This window comes from Parus major, chromosome 24 (assembly GCF_001522545.3).
Source record: "Parus major isolate Abel chromosome 24, Parus_major1.1, whole genome shotgun sequence".
NCBI classification, from domain to species: domain Eukaryota; kingdom Metazoa; phylum Chordata; class Aves; order Passeriformes; family Paridae; genus Parus; species Parus major.
The window spans coordinates 269073-291347 of NC_031792.1; the positions used below are offsets into that span (position 1 = coordinate 269073).

Below are 22275 nucleotides of genomic sequence, written 5' to 3' on the forward strand. Positions count from 1 at the left end.
CAGGCCCAGGCACTGCTCTGCCAAGTGCTGCAGGTGACTCTAGTGATGTCATTCCTGTAACAATAACAATTTAATTCTTCTACACCATGTCCAACCTCTCGCAGCACCACGCTGGAGGAGTCCTTGGGCATCATGTCAGGCAGTGAGGGGGGGCAGTCTGGGGTGTTGGGGGGACATGGGGCTATGTCAGGGTCTGTGAGGTGGTGCAGGACCAAGCCCAAGGCACTGGGGGGCTCTGGGCTCTTCTTTGACCAGACCCCCACCAAGGGTTCCTCCAGAACAAACGTGGCTGATGCTTGGCTGGTTTTGTCATGAACAGCCTTTACTTGCCCACTAGTTACGCCTTGTATTCCTTGTTACAAAAGAACAGCTTAACAAAAATAATGCCCTTTGGCTGCAGCCGGGGGAACACGTGGGGCGAGGGCACAAGGGCTCAGCCCACAAAGGGCTCAGCCCACAAAGGGCTATGGCACTGTTGGCGTGGGGCACCCGCGGGCACCAGCCGGGCCGGGGCACGGCCAGGCGGCCCATGGTCCCCGGAGCAGCTCAGGCAGGGAATTCTCGCTCTGGTGGCTCATCCCTGATGCCCTCAGCCACGCTGCTGGGGACGCTCATCCCCACCAGCACGTCCTCGCTGGGTCCCGGCAGCGCGCAGGGCTGCAGGAGGTGGTCCCAGTAGAGGCTGAGTGTGGAGTGTTCCTGCTGCTCCAGCTCCTTCAGCTCGTGCAGCTCCTTGGCGCTGGCTGCTGGTGTCTGCACCTCAAAGGTCATCTCAAAGCGGCTGTAGTCCACCTGGAAGGCGCCTTTCTCCAGGGACATGCAGGGCTCGAAGCGGTATCCCCAGAGGATCTCGTCCTCTGTGTAGGAGGTGCGGGCTTGGCACGTCATTCCTGCAGCAAAACAACGGCTGAGCTGTGCTGGGTGCCACAAGGAGCCCCCTGCTGCCTAACAAGGGGCTTCCAGCCCTGCATCACCCATGACCCTCTGGAGACAGTTTTGACCCCGAGCATCTCTTGCCACTCCACATCATGCCACTCCTGGGCCCAGCTTTGCCCAGCATCTCCAAGACCCCAGGGGAGCCACCCCTCTCCACCCTGACCCCCCCGCCCCGGACCACTTACCTGTGGCTTCCACGATGCCCTCGAGGATGATGATGATTTCAAACTGCTCCCGGCGCAGTGACTCGGCTGACATGTCCCAGAAAGGGCTGTGATGGTTGATGACGTGGCAGATGATCTGGGGCTCCACCAGGAACAGACGGTCCTCCCCTGTGTCATAGCCCAGGTTCAGTTCTGACTGCTCCAGGGGGATGAACTCCCCCTCGGCCGTCTGACGGGACTTGATCAGCTTTGCCCGGATCTTGGCATCCACCATGTGGCTTTCCCGCAGGTCCCCCACACGAAACATCAGGCAGAGCTTCTCGTCCCGGCGGGAGATGACGCAGTTCTTGCTGAAGATGAGGGTCTGGGCACGCTTCTTGGGCCGGGAGATCTTAACGAACATGCAGCCAACCATCATAGCGTCGATCATGGAACCGACGATGGACTGTGCTATCAACAGGATGACGCCCTCGGCACAGTTGGCTGTCACCATCCGAGTGCCATAGCCAATGGTCCGCTGGCTTTCCACGGAGAGGAGCAAGGCAGAGACAAAGCCATCCACGTTCTCGATGCACGCCTCCCACTCGGGATCACCCTGGTGTCCAATGTCACCCCGCAGCCAGGCGTCCAAGAAGTAGATGAAGCCAAAGACCACCCAGGTGATGATGTAGCACATCATGAAGACAAAGAGGAACCAGCGGTACTTGAGGTCTACAATGGTGGTGAAGATATCTGAGAGAAACCTCTTCTTGTCCTGGATGTTGCCCAGATTCACCTGGCACTTGCCCACTTTTGTCACATAGCGCTGCCGCTGCCGCTTGCCGGCCTGGACCATGGGGCTGTCCTCCTCCAGCAGCTTGCAGCGCCGGCTCTGCAGCCCCTCTGGGGTGGGAATGGTGGAGCTGCGGGCGGAGGTCTTGCCGCGTGACGAGTTGGGGATGTTGGCCACGCTCAGTGCGTGCAGTGGGTACAAGCGGGCACCTGCCTCTTGCGGGGCAGGCGGTGGGCACCAGGACGGCCGGCCACGGTGGTGCTGGGCGGTCAGGCTCCCGCGGCTCGGCGGCAGGGATGGCTCACCGGGGACAAAGCCGCTGTGCCGGGGTGCAGATGGGTAGTTTGGCATCGGAGTGCCTCTCTTGGCACTGGTGGCGGCGGCCGGCTTCCCGCCGTCCTCCACCAGAGCCCCGGGGGCGGCCGGGAGGTCGGGCTGCGGGGGGGGAAAGGAGCCCGTCGGTGAGAGATCACCTCCGACAACAACCGCGAGCACCCGGTGGCACCGTGTGCCGAGGATGCCCCGGAGCCCGGGTGCGAGCCATACCTTCTGGGGGAAGGTGCCGTAGCGGCTGGTGTCGGTGGGCGGCCGGGGCAGGTAGGCCAGCATGTGCTTGGCCGTGGGGGTCTGTGCCGGGGGGATGGAGTTGCTGCGGCCGCGGGGCTCCTCGGGGGGCAGCCAGCCGCCGGCGCCGCCGCTGTTGCGGGCGCAGGGGAGCACCATGGCGGCGCCGGGGCGGGCGCTCAGCCCCGTGCTGGGCGCTCGGTCCTGCCGTGGGGAGACAAAGCGGGGAGTTATTTCGGACACGGAAAGCAGCTTGGGGCTCCGGCCCCTCTCCGCAGCCCCAGGGGCCGGGGTCTGGAGGGGGGCCCCCCTTGCCCAGCAAAGCCTGTCCCAGCTCCCGAGCTGTGCCGGGGTGCTTGCGGGCTGGCTCCAGATGGCTAAGCCCATTAAGGGCCATAATTGCATTGCAATGCCGGGGAAGGAGGCATTCGTCTCCGGTGGGAAGCAGCCCCGGCGGCCGGCAAGCTCCGGGTGACCGCCTAAGGCACTGTTCCACAGTTGTTCCAGGCCGTGGCGGTAGCTGCCGGCTCTCTAAGACGCTCCGAGCAGAAATGGATGGCCCCTAGGTGCGGAGGAAGGACAGCCTGTGAGAGAGATGCAGACCCCAGAGCCGGGCTCCTCGGGACAGGCTGAATCCAGCCGGTGCCCGTGGGGAGACGTGATGGGAGCTCATGGTCCTGGAAACGCAACCCGGAGCGCAGCGACCTGCGGGGATAGGGGTGGGGATGGGGTGGGAGTATTGGCGCTCTGCCTCCGCCGAGCATTCTCTGCCACTGCAGAGCAGCGGGACCAGCGGTCCTCAGTGCGACGATGGAGGATGGCACTATCCGGACCAGCCTCCCGGCTCCCCGGACCCCTGGGCACAGGAGACACCCACCTCATGTCCAGGCAGAGCGGCTGCCAGCCTGGCCGGCGTCGTTCTCGGCTTGTGGCTCCCGCTGCGCCCCGGCCACTGCCGGGCATCTTCCCACCGGTTGCGGATGGGAATCCTCTGCCGGGCTGTGCCACCGTGGCCGGTGGGAGGGAAAGAAGGACTGGGAGCTCGGCGTCGGCCGCCAATCCTGCTCCAGCGGCAGAAGGTCACCCGTTAATCTGTCTCAATGACAGGCACAATTACCTTGAGACGATTTAATCGGAAGGAGCAGGTGCCCCAATGCCTGGGGGAAGGAGCAGGAGGGGTTTCCCAGTGGATTTCCCTGCTCTTGCCCTTGGGATGATGCTCTCTGTCTGCTCTTAGGAACGGGATGGTGAGCAAGGGCTGGAAAACATCCCCTTTCTCCTGCCTGGTCTGTGCTTCCACGTTGAACGCGGTCCGTGCTCCCTCGCCCCCTCCTTGTGGGAGCCCCCTGCAAAGATCCTCCTGACACTCACCAGAGCTGGACCCCGGGACCAGCAGGACTCAGTAATTTCCAGTCTGGCTCCCGATACAGATAAGAAAGACGGCGGATGAAGGAGAGATTAGTCGTTAATCTCCCAGGGAAGATGAATCTGCAAGCTGGACCCTGTGGAGGGAACGCACGTGGGGGAGGATGGGAGCCGAGTGCCAGTACAAACTTAGGATTTTCCTGACGCTTATTTTCATCGTTTTCATAGAATCCCAGGATAGTTTGGGTTGGAAAGGGCCTTAAAGATCAGTCCAGCTCCAACCCCCTGCCACAGGAGCACCTTCCACCAGACCAAGCTGATGTACATGGGTTTTCCCCAGCTTTGTGTTTGCATCAGAGTGTCTCCTATCAGGACAACACTTTCCTCACACACAGCTTCCTCACAGAAGCGCCATGAGTCGCCTCTGCTGGTGAAGTGCTGGGTGCAGGACAGGGTGATCAGTGCCAACCTGCGAGAAGCAGGGCACATCTGCTTCCTCCCTCGGACATCCCCATTCTCAACGCAGCTCTCAAAGGCTCTTTTGCATATTTAATTAATGACCGAATTAGGATCAAGGCCTCCAAGCGAGGCACTGACTCCTGAGAAAAGCCTGATGCCGGCTCTCTGTTGCCTGCATCTTGTGCTGGGGTGCCAGCCGTGTCCCACCGAGGCTGGAGCTGCTGCTGCCGCCGTGAATTTCTTTCCCTGCCAAGGCTCTCGCTGCGGGGTGACCGAGGCTCGGAGGGTTCGCGTGCTTTGGTTTAACCCTCCCGGGCACGGTGAGGCACCGGCGGGACACAGCCCGGAGTTACCGCCGGGATGCATCCGACTTTTCCTGCTGAGCCGGGCTCTGCTTTTAGCGTGGAAAAACCAACACTAGCGGAAAAACGACCGTGGCCACACCCCGGCGTTGGAGGAGCAGGCTTGAATTCGCCCCCCCGGGCGGCAGACGCGGCCGGCGGCCGGGCGGACGCTGCTCCACAAGCGCTAATGCCCGCGGCCGCCGCTCGGGACGGCTAATCCGGGCCCGGAGGTTAGCGGGGCGGCGGCAGCAGCATGGCCGGGGGCTGGTGGGCTAAGGCGCAGGGCGGGGGGATGCTGCTGGCTCTCCTCGGATGGATCAGCTCCTGCGTCACCACCTTCGTGCCACTCTGGAAGAACCTCAATCTGGACCTGAACGAGCTGGAGGTCTGGAACATGGGGCTCTGGCAGGTCTGCATCACTCAGGAGGAGGGGGTGGTTGAATGCCAAGCCCACGGCTCCTTCCTGGCGCTGCCCCCCGAGCTGCGCATCTCTCGCCTCCTGATGTGCCTCTCCAACGGGCTGGGGCTGCTGGGCTGTCTCCTCGCTGCCCTGGGGCTGGAGGGCTGGAGAACCTGTGAGGACAAACCCGGGCGAAAGCGGCGGCTCCTGCTTGGCGGGGGAGCGACGCTTGGCATAGCAGGGATCACCACCCTGGTGCCAGTCTCCTGGGTCGCCTACAACACCGTCCTCGACTTCTGGGACGAGACTGTCCCCGACATCGTCCCCAGGTGGGAATTTGGGGAGGCCACCTTCCTGGGGTGGTTTGCCGGAGCCTTCCTCGCCGCTGGCGGGCTGCTCCTCGCCTGCAGCGCCCGCTCCACGAGGACCAGAGCGCCGCTGGCCTCCGCCTGCCGCCGGGTCCCCGCTGAGCCAGGTCTGGCTGGCAGCCAGCACCTGCACCCCAAAAACGCAGACTTGGTCATCTAGAGCCTCAGGGTGCTGTGCCCTTTGCATCTGGTGGCTCTTCCCCTGGCAGGGAGGGTTCCTGCTTGTTTCACAGGATGATTTGCTAATTGCTACGCAGCTCTGCTCTACCTCTGAAGGTTTCTCACCTTCCTCTGCGTGTCTGCTTCACTTTTCTCTGTTAAGGAGCAGCAGATTTCCCCGCAGCACTCACCAAGCAAGCGTGGGAAGGCAACAAGCAGCGGGCAGCACTTTGTCCTGCTGGTGACACTGTTGGCATCCCTGGCGAGTGCCCTGTAGCCAAGTCTCTCGTGCCTAATGCTGTGCCCCAGCGCAGCAGCTCTTGCCTTGCACTTCTGTGTCGCTCTGATGTATTTGCAATAAATTATCATGTCCATTGGCAGTGTGTCTGTGCTCTGAACACGCAGCTGTATCTTGCAGAAGTGGGATGCAGGGTGGGAGTTGCAAGGGGCAGCACTGGTGCTGCAGCTATGGTTTGGTCTCTCCAGAAAAGATTGGAGGAAAAGAGAGGGAAAATGGAAAACAAGGGGGAAGGGAGAAAATGTGAGACAAGGCAGCACCAAGTTCTGCTCTTGCTGCAAAGGTGGGATGGCAGTGACCGCGTGCCCTGCAGGACCTTCATCTTCTCATGGCTAAGATGATAAAGCCGATAAGTGCCACAGACCTCTGTGTCAAAAGTTCCTCGACTGCATCATTTACCTGTGCACAAGAGGCAAGAAAGGGTTTTTGCAGGTCTCAACTGTTCCTTCCACATTTTCCTGATTCAGCTGTAAAAATAAAGGCTGATTACACACCTCTGTGAGCAAGAGCATGGACCATCAGGCTGGATTAGCACCCGGAGTCCTGACAGGGGCCTGCCCGCTGCCACGGCACTGGCTGAAAACGGAGTTCACCGCTGGTTTAATCCCTGCAGGCTCAAAGCTGTGGGCGCGTGACCCATCTCAAGGAAGGCCCGGCCGACAGCGGCATTCCTGGGGGAAGCAAAGTCCGCTCCCTCTAAGTCCCATTTTGAAACCTGCACTTTGCTCAGTTGGAGGAGAGGAAGGAGCGGGTGGGCAAGGAGAGGGAACAGTGATGATCCCTGCGAGTTCTGATGCTGCAGGACTGGGGACAGAGTTGGTAGTACGAGAGTGGAGTAGGAGAGGCGGGTTGCTCAGTCCTTCTGACAAGGAATCAAACAAGGCAGAACCGGGGGGAGGGCAGTGTTCCTGGCCATCACCTTCCAAGGAGCTGCACCCCCTGCCAGCTGCCCTTGGGAGCAGAGAGGCTGTTTTGGCTGTAACTCCCTTGGGAAATGGGAGGACAGGACAGTGAGCAAGGGCTTCCAGCCTGGGAACAATCCTGTCCAGCCCAGTACAAATACCATGACATCCCTGGCACCACTCTGTACTCCTGACAAAGCAGCACGCCGGCACTGCAGCACCTGGTCCCTGAGGAGGCACGGGTGGCTGCTGGGACACTGGCAGCCAGCGTGCCTGTGGATAATGGCAGCTCCACTTCATCATAAAGTCATTGGGAGAGTGCAAGATTCTCCCACAGGACCGGTTTATTCTTAAGTACTGGGGAAACACCCCCTGACAGGATGGTAGGACCAGCCTAAGGCAGCTTTGCTAAAGACAACACATTTTGTACAGGAGGAACCTTCAGGCAGAACCCTAGAGTGAAATAAAGACATGGAAGGAGCTTTTTCATTCTAACATAGAACAAATGCTTTTATTGCACTGTTAGAAAACTCTGCATAGTTCCAAAAAACAGGATCCCCCTCCACTGACTCAGAAGTTCTGGCTTACAACCACTGCAGCTCAAATGCACAGGGCGACCGCAGAAGGAAATGCCAACAGGGCACTTTTTTAACAAAGTCAACACAAACACCCACCACCAACACAACGAGCTGATCTGAGCCCTCAATGTTGTCACTGACACTAATCCAGCCCTGACCCACCACCCAAAGGGAGAAGGAAGTTTGCCTTTTGGCCATGAGGAGAATATCCTCTGGGGTGATGTGATTGCCCTGAGCCAGTGAGCTCCTGCCAGGCACAAACCCACAGCCCCGTCCTGGCTCCTCACTGCCAGGATTTGCCTGTGCCTCTCCAAGGAAGGCTCCTGTGTGATTTCTGGTGCCAGCTGGAATACAAAAGGCAAAAGCCTGCTTGACTTGACCAGAACACGCAGCTGTGTGCATGACTGCCCACGCGACAGAGCGTGAGCCACTGCTCCTTGCTGCCTCCTCCTCACTCAGCCCAGGCTCCCATCAGCAGGAGTCTGGCTGGATTGGAGCACGCAGCCTCTGGCAGAGACCATTCAGGGAGCTGTGAAAGTGCCCGACAGCCCAGCCACAGTGCACAGTGCTGAGAGAGTTGGGCTCCTGTGCCATCGTGGGCCCAGGGGCTGCATCTAGGCTGCCATGACAGAAGAACCTGTGGAGCCTGGCTGGGCCCCACGGTGCTGCCAGGGCCTGCGCCTTGCACTGTTACAGTGGTCCAGGTCCTTTGTGTTACTGCCTTACGTTCTGCCTCACAAGTGCAATACTGCTTTTTACCTGCTCATATGTACAAAGAACACAGCTTGGAATCCCAAGCGCCCCCTCTCCTCCCCCACTCCAGCACCAGCCCCGGGCAGGCGGGCAGAGGCCCCACGGTGAGCGGCCCGGGGCTACTTCACCGCCACGGCCGAGGCCCCGTGAATGGACTCCATCACGGCCGCAAAGCGGCTGCACAGGTCGTAAGGGGAGTTGGGTCGGATCTTCGGGGGCTCTTTCAGCACAATGACCTCAGTGGAGCCGTCCAGAAGCCGGGGCAGCAGCTCACCCAGCTTCATCTGCAGCTTTGCTGTCAAGGGGGAAAGGAGGAAACAGTCAGTGCAGCATATGGCAGAGCGCTCCAGGCCCCGAGTCAAGGAGCTGTGATGCTTTCTGCAGACTCCTCTCCCTGTGTGAGAGCCACCCAGCCCCATCACCAGGGCTGAGCACAGCACAGCACAGCACAGCCACTATGGGCTGAAGAAGAGCAGGCAACACCAGAGCCAGCTCACCCACGAGGGGCGAGCACTCGGCTTCTGGTTCTTTAAAACCTTCTGCATAAGCAAAGGCTGTCACATCCAGTCCAGGAACTGGGATAAATCTATCCATATGAATTCTTACAACTGTATTTTGAGAACAAACCTCTGTGTTTTTCCATAATTTTCTTTCATCAAGTTAACCCTCTATTAGGGATAAAAACTCTGCAGGGACTCCCCAGACCTTCATGCACAGATCAAGACCAATTTGTCTGAAGAGAAATGACCTGGAGTCACAGAGGCTGACTCCAGAAGAAAATTCAGAACAAGAACAGCTGCCCAGAACCAACATTCAGCTTTACAATGACAAACTCCCCTTCAGAAGGCAGAGATGCCCCAAATCTGCTCCCTGATTCCATCTTCCATAACCCTGGCCTCTGATAACACTTGCTCTCCTCCTTCCTGAAGAGGAGCATGCAACACCACCAATCATGTCTGCATTCACCTGCTATTCCTGGGTACCTCCACTCTGGGAGAAACCCTAACAGAAGACCCAAACCCCTCAAGGGAACTCTAAGCCATTCTTGGGACATCAGCTGTCCCATTTTAGGGATGAGGGACCCTTTTGCAGCTTGTTTTAGTGCAAAAGATTAATTTCTTCTGTAATAGGATTTAATGGGTGATTCAAATGCGTTTTTCCTCACACAATTAGAAGGGCCTTGTTGGGCTGCAGTGTAGACATCAGGAATTTAATTTAGATGGTCCTTCTTTCCCAGTTCAGATCCAGATACTACCCTGCCCATGAACAGCAGCCATTTCCTACCATCCATGTCTTCTCGTCCCAAATAGGAGCACCAGCGGTTTCTCATGATCTCAATGGCATCCACGTCCTCTTTGGAGATCTCAAAGTTGTTCATGAGATGCATGCAGGGGATGATCAGCTCATTCAGGATGCTCACACCCTCTGACACATGAGCTTCTTCACAGCTGACAAAAAGAGAAGCTGCCACCTCATTCAGCTTCTGGCGGTGGAAGGAGAATTGGGGACAGACTTGTAAAGAACAAGCATGGACTGTGGACAGCTCTCCAGTAAAGGCCCAGCTTGGGCCCTGCACTGGTAGCCATGCAGAGAAAAGGACTGACAGCACCAGGTTCTGATGGAACAGCCACTTTCAGTCATGGGAAACATACCACAGAAAACAAACTTGAAAATATACATATTCATACACATACATACAATTTTCTGTATCTGTATACAGGGAACATACAGCTTATCTACAATTCTGGTTTGAAGATGGCAAGATACAGATCTGCCTTTGCCTAGATGCCCTGAAACCTATGTGGCATGTTCTTTAATTGAATTATGATTATTATTTGCTTTCCATATTGCTGCTGGTACTCAGCAAGGGGCAGAATCATGTCAATAGACATAACAGAAACAGTCACAGTGGTCTTGGCTCCCATGGTGCCCTGGCTGCTCCCTCCCCTCCCCTCCCCTCCCCTCCAGAAGTGAGTGCTGAGCTCCTCAATACAAACCAGGAGACACTTCCTTCTGTACAAGGCAATCAGCGACTCGCTCACGCCTCGGTTGGTTCCCTTCAGCAGCAGTTTGGTGTTGCTTTGGTAGGCGTAGACCAGGTAGGTGAGTGACTCTTGGTATCTGGAAGAAAAGGGTCAGCTCTGCAGGCCTCAGGCTCTGCCAGGGCCAATGACTACAGCCAGTCCCTTGGCTCAGTTCAGGAAACCTTTCCTGCTGGGCCTGGATGGAACAGCAGCAGGACCAAAGGGAAAAACTGTTCTTCCTTGGCAAAGCACACATGAGCAGATGCTCCATGTCAAGCCATTCCTGCTCCTTTTTGCCCAGAATGCCAGGTAAGTGTCTGGGCAGAGCCCCTTAAAACCAAATTCATGCACAATGTGTTTGTTCTGTGTTCATTTTCTGTCCTGCTCCAGGAACTGCACTATGAGAGCACACCCCAAGAAGGGCAGAAAGTTTTGTTTTTGAGATCCTCACACATTTCAAGCTTCAGGTGAGAAAACAGAACTGTTGACAGGCATTAGGTCAATTTGGGGGAATTCTAAGCTGCTCTTGTCATGCCTCATGTTGATTTGCCCACCTGAATTTGGTGGCTCATCACTGCAAACCACCTTGGAATTCAGTTCTGTTTCCATCCAGGAATAATTTCTGAAAGCCTGCACCATTTATGGAAAATACAGGTTCTAGAATGGTGAGGAGGAAACCAAGGCTCTTTAAGCCTAGAGGACTCCAAAGTATGTGTTTACCCAAAGCATAACATCCATTTTGAGGCAGTTTCATTTAAGTACAGGAGTCCAAGGCGAAAAATCCCAAAGTGATGGCAATCATTCCTGCAAACCCATCTCTGGCAAACAGAATATAAAGCTCTGCTTCCCAAAGGGAAATCTTAGGGGAAACTCTCAGAAACTATCAGGCAGCCAGCCAGCAGCTCAGCTTTATAACTTTTAACCTGTTAACCAGCTCAATTGTGGATTCAAGAAGAGCTATTAGCAGATCCAAAAAAGCACCCACTGGCCTCAAACACAGACCATTGTGGTTCAGAAAGAAAATTTTTTGTCCAAGTGGTCTTTACTTTTAGCTACAGCTTATCTTGTCCAAACACAATTAGAGGAACTTACTTTCTATTCTGGTAGAGTTCCAACCCTGTCAGCAGGTAAATGGACACCTTGCGAAAAAGGCTGTAGTCTTCGTGCCATCTCTGTGAGGAGCAGGAGGGAAGCAGAGCATCAGTCTCACCTGGAACACTCACAGCCATAGTTTGGGGTCCCCGATTCTACCCTTTGAAGTGTTTAAATGTCTCTCATAACTGACACATAAATGAATTTAGCGATCTGCAGACACTCCTCCAAGCTCGGATTTCCATTGTATTCCTTCTCCCTCAGCGCTCTCCTGCAGACACCTGCTGCCAACAGGCATGCAGCGACCACTGTGTTGGCCACACAGCTCCATGCTGTGCCCCACATTTCCCAGTTTGGACAGATCCAGCTAGGACAGCATCAAAGACCAGAAGCAGCTCTCTGGTCCCTTACCTTGTACTCCTCCATGTCAACATCGTCAGGACCGATTTCGCTCAGCTTTGCCCGTGCCACTTTCATGATGCTGATGGACCTGCTCCATGTAAGCAGAAAGGAGAAAATCACAACAGTGGGCCCCAGCCACATCCAGGTGGGAAAAGCCTACCCTGGAATCCCAGGCACTCACCGTTCATCATAGCTGAGGTTTTTGTCTGCAAACTGCTCGAGGAGGGTCCGTTCCACCACCTGCTGCGGAGCGTTGTTCTGCAGGAAGTAGATGAGCACGTGCTGCAGGCGGGCGTCGTTCTGGGGGGTTGGGGTCTCTTTGGAAAGCAGGTACAGCCGGGAGTACTCCTCATGGAATGCCTGCCAACAGAACACAGTACTGATGGATCCACTTGCCTGCCCGTGGGAATGCCACAGCAGCCAACAGGAGCTCAAGACCTGTCCTGTTCAAAGGGACTCCTATGGTGACACCAAGCCTCTCTGCTAGTGATATTCCAGGGGTGGATGGAAGCCCATCAACACCTCAACTCTAAACCAATGGCCCCCACAGCCAGGCAAACCCCAGGCATGAAGCGTGAACTTCCAAATGTGCCAGGGTGTGCAAATGCCTTTGAGAAAGGGGGCACAGCTGCCTTAGACGGATTTCAACAAGTGCTCAGTCTGCCAAAATCCACCGGGACACACTTGTACATGCAGGAGGTGCAAGAGTATCTTGGGATTTATATTCCCATAGAGTATCAACAGGGATGATTCTTTCCATGTGGTATTTTTAGTTAAATCTACCTGCCTGTAAAATCTAACACCAGCTTCAGCATCTGGCACTGGCTATGCTTTTAAACCCCTGTGCACACAGACATTTCTTGAGGACATCTTTGACAACAGAGGTCACTGTAAGCAAGTATGTTCAAGACCAAAAAACCAAATTTTACAGTACTAAAAGAACAAGCAGAAAAAAGGAAAGTTGCTGTTTGTCTTGGGAGGAAGGTGTTCTCTTACAAGCTCTAAAAATTGTTTTGAACCCATGGATATCTTGTCACTGTAACTGAAATTCGGGGCAAAGGCCATTAACTAGAAGAAAAACTGCACAAATCGTTCCCTTTACATTCCTGATCTGTCAATATGGCACATACTCTCTATTCTGGGAAAACAGATATCCATACTATTTGATTTAGCAAACAAATCAATACCTTAACAAGCCCTGCTTCAGACCCATCACGATCAAAGGTCTGGCGGGCTTTTGCAATAGCCAGGATGACACCTTGCATGGCTGGACTCAGCATCACCTACCATGAAAGCAGGAGAACAGACACAAACAGGAACAAGGAAAACAGTAACAGACAGGGAAAGAAGAGACGGCATAGTGAAGAATGGAAGAAAATTTCAAAAGGTAAGGTTTAAAGGAAATTGTATGAGTACAGGTGTGATAACTGGGGCTGTGAGTTACTTGCATGCTACTGACTCTATCCATCACATGCATTTTTACATGCAGGGCTTTTGTTTAGGCATTTAAAGATCTCAAGGCTGGTCACTCCAAACTCCTGAATTTTTAAATTCAACAAGTGAGAAGGTAAAGGATACTGGCCATGTCCCCATGTCCCACTCTGTTTTCCTAATTCATGTAAAATGAATGCAGAACCTGTGGTGCAGCAGTTCCTCAAGCCAACATCACACAAGAACATATCAAACCTACTCAAGGAGTGACAACCCCAGGGTTTGTGTGAAATCCAACTTGTGAGAGAACTTCCAAAACACTGCTTGAGCATGTATGAGAATGGTTAAAATCAGACCCCAAACAATCAGTGGGTGGGGTATGTAAATTATGCTGTTGGGATTAAGGTCTTTGACTGGGGACAAAACAGTAACTGAAGCCAGAAAAGAGACATGTAAATAAATTACCACAGGTAGGATCAATTTTGATACAGTTGTGTGAGAAAGAGGACTTACAACCAACATGCAGATTGACAAATTGAGTGCTCTTACAGAGCTCCTTTTCTGATGGCATTTAAAAATGGAATGATGAAACTATGTGGTCTCCCTTCCCCTCCACAGTGGGAAAAATAACTTTGTACAGGGTGTTGTTCCTGTGACAGACACTATCACACCCACCCTCAGGGCAGCTCAAAGCCAGCTAACTACAAAGCTACAGGTTAACAAGCAGCAGTAATTAACCCCTGCACTGGGATCTGTACCTCCTCATTATATCCATCTGCATCGGATCTAACGGGAATCTTCCCCACACTGGGGATTTCCACTTCAGAGACCTGTGAGCTAGTTTGGGCAGCAGCCTCTGCTTCCTGAGTGTCCTGGGGCTGCTCTGCCTGAACTGTGGGGGATGTTTCTCCTGGATGGGCCTTCAGCGGCTCTACCTCCTTGCGCTGTGGCCAAGAAGAAAAAGAAGAAAGAGAGTAAGAAAATCCAAAGCAGAATACAGGAAAGCCAAAGGGGACCGAGCTAAATGTGGTACAGCTACAGAACTTCACAGAAATGGGAAAAGTAAAGGTCTATTAAGAAGGCTAATATGGAGACAAGGGGAAACTTCCTGGGCCAAGGCTCAGCTCCTACCTCGCACAGAGCTGCCTCGACACCGTTCTTCTCATAGGCATCGGCAGTGTTGGCAATGGCCTTGGCAGTCTGCTCCTTGGCAATCCTGGCGTGCTCCGAGGACAGGGAGCGCACACTCTGCTCACACAGTGGCGATTGCTCTGTCAGGACAGATGTGTGGTACTAGTGAGAAAGAGCTGCAAGATTTTTTCTGTCTTTTTCTAAAATGTTTTACAGCTTGTCCATGCAGTTTTACACAGCTGCCACCTTCACCCCAGAGGTGAAGGCACTCCACGCGAGCGGGCGCGTACCCCTTTCCAGTGGGAATGGCACATGTCATCAGGGATTGCCAAGAAACGTTTCCCACTCCAGCAAACAGCATTTGTCCACTCGACATTTATGAAAAAAGAAAAAGCTGGAAATGAACTGATACTAGCGCATGATGATTAAATGAATGGGAAACAGCATTTCTGGGGACAGGCTTGGAAGGATGCACATGAAAAACCAGCAGAACAGTCTTTTGCACTGTCAGGGCAGAGCCTCCAGCACTGCCTTTGCTGCCTCATTTGCACCTGTTCCTGCATTCTGACACATCTGTGCAAGGCTTCAGCACAGTGGTACTGGTGACCAGCTGGCTGTTCCTGGTTCCAACACAGTTTGCAAATTCAGAGTGAGATTACCTGGTCCTGACTCAGAGGAGAGGTCCTGCAATTCAGAAGTAGGCGAAGGCTCCATCTGAGGAATCTTGCAAGATTGCTCCTCGTCCCAGTCCTCTGCCTCCTGCTCCAGGCGCCAGTTGTCCTCCTGGATGTAGTGTCTCAGTTCTGGGGACAAAGCTTCCACTTCCTTCTGGAACTGTCTAGCCTCTGGGCCCTCATCCCCATCTGCAGGAAACGCAAGGCTGGCGTAAGGAAACACACCGTGGCAGGAAACCACCCTTAGGGACTAAGCACACACACAATATCATGGGCAACCAGGAGGAAATTGGCTGAAGGATAAAAGGGGAAAGAAGCCACATTTTCTACTGGCTCTGTAATTTAAGGTGATCCAGAAGCAAAGGTGCAAAAATAAAGACAAATCTACAGACAAATCTATCTAAAGCAAACCCCTGTTTTGTTCCACTATGGGACAGCATTTACACAGAGCAATTCCAGAACCAGTGCCTGCTGATGCAGGTCAGACACATCCTGATCCAAGGGCTCCAGTTGTACAAGGAACTGCACTGAACTGCCAACACCTGGAAAGCTCACAGCCCAGCCAGAGATGACACACCTTTGTCACTCTACAGCAGGTAAAGGTAAGGGCTGCATGGGTTCTACAGCACGAGTGTCATGCTGATATTTCTTAATGCTTTTTAGATCTACTTCCGTAAACACTTTTAAAATAGCACAAAACCCAAGCAGCATCAGCTTCAGACAAGCCCTAAAATTTATCAAAAACAAATGGCAACTTTCTACAGCAGGTATTTTTATGCACCTGTTGCAAAATGCTTTAAAAAACAACAAAAAATTGCATTAAATAGGAGAAAAAAACCACTCCATTGGGTTCATTTCAGAACTGCCGTAAGAAAACAAAGAACAACCTCCAGATCCTCATCAGCCACATTTAGCAATGAACAGAATGTCAGCTTTCCATTGTTTCTTTCCACTTATTACATCAAAATGAGCCATGCGTGAAATTATGGGGTCCTTGTACAGCTGTTTGCCATGTCTAGAGCCACGTGCACAGCAATTTCTCCACAAAACTATTTATACACTGGCACTGCAAACACACTAAGTTTGAGCCACTCAGATACCCAAACCTCTCAGGGAAAGGCTGCACAAAAAAAAGAGCCCATTTAGATTCAGTGTAACAGAACCGTCAAAGACCAAGCAAACAAGTCAGGAAGTGTGATAAAAATGGGAGAGATAAAGTATGAGGCATTTCACATGCCCTGAGGAAACAAATGCTGCCACATAAACACTACCAAAAGTCAAGATGAAGAACACTAGCACTAGAGGCATGTTAAATGTGGCAAAAGGGCAGTGTGAGTCTGTACACACATAATTCAGGCATGAGGTGCTGTTTCCAGTCTGACCTGGATGCTGCTCCTGGAAGTTTTCAGCCCTATCAAGGATTTAGAAATTAATTGAGCACAAAGCAGACTAATTCAATCCTGTCTGGGCTGAAGTTTTGTGCTCTGTCAGAAGACAGCTGTGCTGGGGAAGCTGAGGAATGTAATGATCATGCAGGCTAAAGAGACACAGCGGCACACAAACATCTCATTGGCTCCATACCTGCACCTACACGGGACACCTGGTCACTGATGTACATCAGGCAGTAGGCACTGGCATTCCTCAGGCCTCCAAACGACTCTCGCTCCAGCTCTTCCCACGATGACTCTGTCACTGAGATGTCATTGTATTTGAGCCATCTCTTCCGAGCCTGGTCATATATGAAGGCCCAGTAGTGCCCAGCATTTGCTTGCCCCTCATGGACCAGGACTGCATGCAAATGATAGGGAACCTGCAAAGTGACATGGACATCATTCAGATGTGCACTCAGGGACTGCTCCTGCCTGACCTCCGTACACAAACACTGCGAGTGTGTCGTATGGCACAAGAGACGAGCAATCTGATAAATTCCTTACTATGTGAAAAATTACTTTTAAGGAAAGAAGAAACAAGATTTTTAAAAGTAAATCTTTCTTTGCTTCATCACTTGAAATTTAAAAAGAGTTAAGAGGGCAATTTAAACCAAGATCTACTAAACAAAAACGAAGATCAGCAATACTAGTTTAATATTTATGTACAGAAGCTGCATTTCCTACCTGTTGGAGGAGAGGGTCACAGTACATTTGTTCAATGCATAGGTTGATTCCAGCAATAGACTCCTTCAGATCTGCCAAGAACATCAACAATGAGAGAAATGCATAAAAATTAATGACTACTCATCAGGCTACGCTAGCTCCTTTCACTTCAAAGACTTTGAAGCCATGCAGAGACTATCAGATAAATTCAAGACCAGAGCTCTGGACAGGGACAAAATTATCTGTAGTTCAGGCTGTAGCAAAGCTACAGAGGGGAAGCCAGGCGAGGCATTCAAAAGGAAAATCACTAGAAATGCATTTGGGGCCAACCTTGCACGTCTTGTTCGATCTCGTTTCTCCATCGTTGCAGACATGTCTGAACCAGGTTCAGCTCTTCCTCAGAGACCACGTGAGGAGCTGGATGTTCAGACAGTTCTGCTGGTGAAACAGGAGGCTGGAGCTCCATACTGGAGTTCTGCTGCGGTGAAGAATTTGGCACAAAGAAAGCTTCGTCTTCAGTCCTAGTATCGGTCCTTTCTTTTATGCTGTGGAGCAAAATCCAAGAGTAGTGGGCAGGTTTTTGCATCTTTCTCTAGTTTTTAGTTTTTGGAAAAGAATGTGAAATAAGCCAAACAAAAACTACTCCAGAGCTGGAACAGGATTTCCTTTCCAGAATGGTATAAAATGTAGAGGGAACAAGTACATTGAAATGTACTTCTGCCTTCACAGACCAAACTAAAATATTAGAAAAATACTAAGGAAAGTTCTCATAGAACTCTCTAAGCACAGATCCACAACAAGCAATGCTCAAAATTCCTTCCACCACTACTAAGAAAGTTTACTCAGCTTAATTTAGAGTGTTCAACCAACCATGCTGGCCAGGGTTATAATAATCCAATACTGCTGTAATTTACTGGTCAATGAAGCAAAAAAATGAGTAGCCTAACCAAAAAGAGCATGAAATTTAGTTCTTAACTGCTGCTTGGCCAAGGAATATAGGGATGCTTTTGGACAAGGAGAAAGAACTGACCAAGATGCAGTGTTCTATTTACACCAACAGAACCAAACAACCAGACCAGTGACCCACTGCTTGCACAAGCATTTGCACATTACAGCATTGTGTTCACCAGTGCCCAGATAAATAACACAGTTTTGGAATGACACCCAGGACCATTTAGCTGGGAGGTGAAGTGTTCTCATGTGCATCCTTTTTATTTCTGTTTACTGACCTGTCTGGCTGTGAAAGCACGTCCAAAACACGAGGCTTGGCTTGGGAGTGCAGGAGTGTTGTTTGAGAGCTCTGAGCACAGGAAGCAGCCACAGTTGGCTTTGTAGCAATGAACTCAAGCACATACTGCAGCATGTCAGGCAGTGGGAAACGGGCTGGGCCAGAGCCATATTCCATGTACCTATGGAAAAATGCAAGGTGTTGTATGAATGAAGAAATGAGATGGGTTTAAACCTCATGCGACAAAAGAACAAGTTCTTCTGCAATGTGCTACTGGGCTTCCTCACCTCCATTGCCAGTGCAGCTGACAGTGTCAACTCTGCTCCTTACAGAATTTATTCCTGTAACAGTATCAGTAAAATTTAGAAACCATTCAAGAGACAGGTTTGTTTTTGAAAATACACTTCCTTCTTCCAGGTTTCAGAACAAACATGTTGCTGTTTCTCCTTCCCCTAAAAGTTTCTCTGCTATTGGAAAGCTCATTTAAAAGGCAACACTTACACTCCTCCAGAGGCCATAAAAATAAAACTGAAAGCTGACTACTCACCTTTCCAGTTTCTGCTGCAGAGTCACCATTTTCTCCTTCAATCTCTTCATTTCCTCTCTCTTCATCTGAATAAGATCTTTATTGCAGTAGAGGTATCTAAACAGAAATACAGATCCCCGTTTGCCAGGTGAGATTTGTTTACTTCTAACATCCACAATCTTCTGTAAATATTTTAGAATCTTTTCCTTGCTCACCCAAACAACCTTTTTAGTTTCTTTATTTATAACAAAGCAACAGCTTTAAACATACCATACAACAGGACAACTCACCTGTCCATATACATAGTCTGGGGGAACTCTAGCTTGGTGTGAATTTTCTCTGGCTGTCCTAGTGACTGATTGAACTCAAATCGGGAGAGTTCAAAGGTCAGAACTGGTGGGAGTTTTGTAAACCAGCGCTGTAACAAAAGCAGAAATGCCCCCAAAGGGACTTGTTTTAAGATGACTGCTAATGGCACATTTTAGACTGATGCTATATGATTTCAGACTGATTTTAAATCTGCTATATGATTCAGACTGTCTTTAAGCACTAAATTAGGTTTTGTTTGCAGAGTGACTACTCAGAAAGCCAAATTTTACAAGTTAGATATTTATGCTTCCATTTTACATTTTTACTGTGAAAAAGCCTCATAATTGCTCTCTACATTACTTGCCATTGCCTGATGCATCCAGCATGATGGATTATTAACAAGTTCAGCACTGAATTTCACAAATTAGCAGAGGCTACACACAATCTGCACATCATCTAAGAGCCCCCAAGAGAGTTCTTTCCTAAGGCAGATCATATGAACAAACCAGGAGGCCTCCTGCAGCACCAGGATCCTTATTCTCTCTCAGTCTACTTGCAAACTACTTGATTTAGGGGATTCAGAGAAGACTCCCAGCTAATTTCTGTAGCTTCATACACTATTTTAGAGTTAGGCTGAAAGAAAAATTCTCAGTTTAATTTACACTTCCTCTCGCTCTTCCTGGATTCACAACAATTTCCAGCATCCACTGCCAGAAACTTCCTTCACCTATCTTAGCTTGGCACCACCACTTCATGCTCCTGTCTGGACTCAGGACGAGCACACTAAGCTCAGATTCCTTTGTGGAATTCATGTCAGATATGCTGCGACAACAAAACTCCCGCACACCAGAGCTTTCTAAAGAGCAGCCCATAACCACAAAGAAGGAATGATTTATGCTCCCATAGTCTGGGAGAAGTTTCTGTTAATTCCACTGCTGCTTTGACTTTCAGTGCACTTGCCTAGGTGCTCAAAAGACAAAATCACACTATTCCCTATGTCCCCTATCATGCTACCCTTTACCCACCACATCCTGGGAAGTGAAACTAAGATGCACAATTTTCCCAGTAAGACTTCTCAGAAATTAAGGCAGAGTCTTTTCCTCCTATCTGTGCAGACAAAAGAATTTAAACATCTCTATGATCAGTCAAATTTCCCTTAATTTTGGGACAGAATTTTGAGGAACTAAAAAGCTTGGATTGAAACCAACCTGCCTGATGAGCTCCAATGTGCCTTTGTCTCCAGTGCCAGCCAACACCAGCTTCACCCACATCATGCCTGTAAAGGCACCTGAACTGCTTCAGGCAGAAACCAGGAAAACCCAGAACATTTGAGTCCAGAGTCAGAAGAGGGCTCCCCTGCTCAATACTTAGCTTCTCCTTTGCTAGTTTAAACCACAGCAACACAATTTTCAGACATTCTCATAGAACTGAAACACTCTTCCCTGCTCTGCCTACACCAGATACCCTTGCCAGTGTTTTTTCCTAGCCTTTCTTCAAGCTAACTTTTGCTGCACTTACACACAGAGGATGCTGAATGCAATGGTGCTTCTTCCCCCTGCTGCAACTAAATTTTTTATGATTGGTCTTTGATTAGTGAGATTAAAAAAAGAAATAAAATCATCACAGTCAGAACATAAGAGTGAAATCAAGAAGAAAACCCCCAAACTGTACACAATATAATAGGGAGAAAGAGACAAATTCCAAATGGCATACCATGGAGTTAAGCACTGTACTTTTACCCTCCGAAAATATGGAGGCAGTAGGTCTCCCCCTACTCAGGTACAGGTAGGCTTCAACAGAAAGAGAGAGACTTGATCACACTTGATTCAGAGGCAGACGTTGACCTTTGCAATTTAAAATAAAGTTTTTGAACTGGTTACATAGGACAAGACATCTTTATAAATCAGTGAAGACTTAGTGTCTAATCACACTTAGTGTCTGACCACCTAACACTAACAGACATTTAAATGAGATTCCAGGTATCCAGAAAATGTTTTGTATTCAATTCTTAGAGAACACCCACAGTTGCCATTTAAAGTTCTCAGATTACCCCTGCACTGTGTGTGCTGCACTCTTCTGCCGCAGGAAACCAAAGGCTTGACAAAAACAGGTCCAACTAACCTCCTGTCCATACTTCACTGACTGAGCTGCTGCTGCCTCATCCATCTCTCCCTCCACCATGGCTCCTTCCAAGCACTCATTCAGGTTCCGGTAACCATTTACCTGAAGGGGATACTGACCAAAGGTCTCAATCTTGGAAAAACTGTTGCCTGCATGATGGAAACCATACAGAAACCATGAGCTAACTCAAGAGAACAAAAAATCCTGGTTAACTCCAAAACACTCACAGGAGTTAAAAAGTTGAATCTACCAAAGCCTTAACTCACCCTCATGGACACCCTCAGTCAGGAAAGTCCCGTAGAAGAGCTGCACCATTGGGTTTTCAGATTTGTCCCCAGGGCTCCTGTTTCACAGAGCAAAAGCACACTTTCATTTGCAGCTGGAGGCTGCAAAAAAAACCCCAAGTCATAATCTAAAAGCCTCTGCTTGGGGGCCTACAGGCAAAAGTATATTTTTCTATCCAATCAATAAATTAAGAGGAAGCTTCTCATTAATTTCCATATTCCAAACCACATTATGACAAACTGGCAAGGGTGAGAAAAAAAAGTTAAGTGACAGCTTCTGAAAGAGAGTTTCAAAGTACCAGAGTTTTTCTGTTCATCAGGGCTGCTGAGCTCCCTCAAAAGCTCATTTACTCTGCAGGCCATATCAGCACTGAGTGCAGTCCCACACTCGCCAACAGGAGATGCAGACACAACATTTCAAGCTTACTAAGCCTCATCCACAGGAAACAACGAACACTCACTTGCTCAAAATTTTCACATAAAATCCTCTCATTATTAAAACTCTCCTCAGGTCAAAGTCCCGAGACCACAGAGAACTCACGTGACATTCACAGTGAGCTGGAACGCGTCCTCCAGCCAGTCCAGCAGTTTGTGTGTAAATTCACTCACATCTTGCTAGAGGAGAGACCAAAGGGGAGAGTCATTTGTGACACCCACCACAAAGTGTTCCCCCAGTCTGCTGCTGTCACAGGCCCACTGAGCACAAGCTGACTGGTGCTGCTGGACCCACTCAGCTGAGCTATGTGAGACTGGAGTGCTGTGCTGATTTGGGCTGATAATGAACCCTGCTCCTCTGAACACTACATCAGAGGAGATTACCGTGATGGCTCCCCAGCTACGCAGATGGCACCGGCTAGTGCCATGCTACGCTGGCTGCTTAATTAGCACGCATGTACAT

General features: G+C 50.8%; 3 protein-coding genes across 8 annotated transcripts in view; 1 reads left to right on the forward strand and 2 right to left on the reverse strand.

The window, feature by feature from the left end:
- Positions 1-331: 331 nt before the first annotated feature.
- Positions 332-3490, reverse strand: LOC107214363 (G protein-activated inward rectifier potassium channel 4-like). The gene is made up of 3 exons (XM_019008912.2): positions 2419-3490; positions 1122-2307; positions 332-890 (listed from the first exon to the last, which is right to left on the reverse strand). The coding sequence occupies exons 1-3, from the start codon at positions 2839-2841 to the stop codon at positions 547-549; spliced, it is 1953 nt and encodes a 650-aa protein (XP_018864457.1). The 5' UTR covers positions 2842-3490; the 3' UTR covers positions 332-546.
- Positions 3491-4242: 752 nt separating this feature from the next.
- Positions 4243-6433, forward strand: CLDN25 (claudin 25). The gene has a single exon (XM_015649669.2). It carries the CDS (start codon positions 4858-4860, stop codon positions 5530-5532), a length of 675 nt encoding a protein of 224 aa, XP_015505155.1. The 5' UTR covers positions 4243-4857; the 3' UTR covers positions 5533-6433.
- Positions 6434-7213: 780 nt separating this feature from the next.
- Positions 7214-22275, reverse strand: part of USP28 (ubiquitin specific peptidase 28) — a 31228-nt gene continuing 16166 nt past the window's right edge. For 3 of the 6 annotated variants that reach the window (XM_015649660.3, XM_015649658.2, XM_015649663.3), the window contains 19 exons: positions 21919-21992; positions 21360-21436; positions 21094-21242; positions 18954-19081; positions 18685-18780; positions 18139-18318; positions 17240-17454; positions 16931-17001; positions 16398-16626; positions 14802-15005; positions 14143-14282; positions 13770-13955; positions 12768-12863; positions 11762-11940; positions 11590-11668; positions 11179-11258; positions 10060-10183; positions 9347-9545; positions 7214-8357 (listed from right to left, as the gene is read on the reverse strand). In XM_015649660.3, the coding sequence (XP_015505146.1) occupies positions 8182-8357; positions 9347-9545; positions 10060-10183; positions 11179-11258; positions 11590-11668; positions 11762-11940; positions 12768-12863; positions 13770-13955; positions 14143-14282; positions 14802-15005; positions 16398-16626; positions 16931-17001; positions 17240-17454; positions 18139-18318; positions 18685-18780; positions 18954-19081; positions 21094-21242; positions 21360-21436; positions 21919-21992 (2682 nt within the window). In that variant the 3' untranslated portion in view covers positions 7214-8181. Of the gene's footprint in view, positions 8358-9346; positions 9546-10059; positions 10184-11178; positions 11259-11589; positions 11669-11761; positions 11941-12767; positions 12864-13769; positions 13956-14142; positions 14283-14801; positions 15006-16397; positions 16627-16930; positions 17002-17239; positions 17455-18138; positions 18319-18684; positions 18781-18953; positions 19082-20685; positions 20763-21093; positions 21243-21359; positions 21437-21918; positions 21993-22275 lie in introns of those variants that run through there. The other 3 variants (XM_015649661.3, XM_019008911.1, XM_015649664.3) reach the window with 3 other exon arrangements.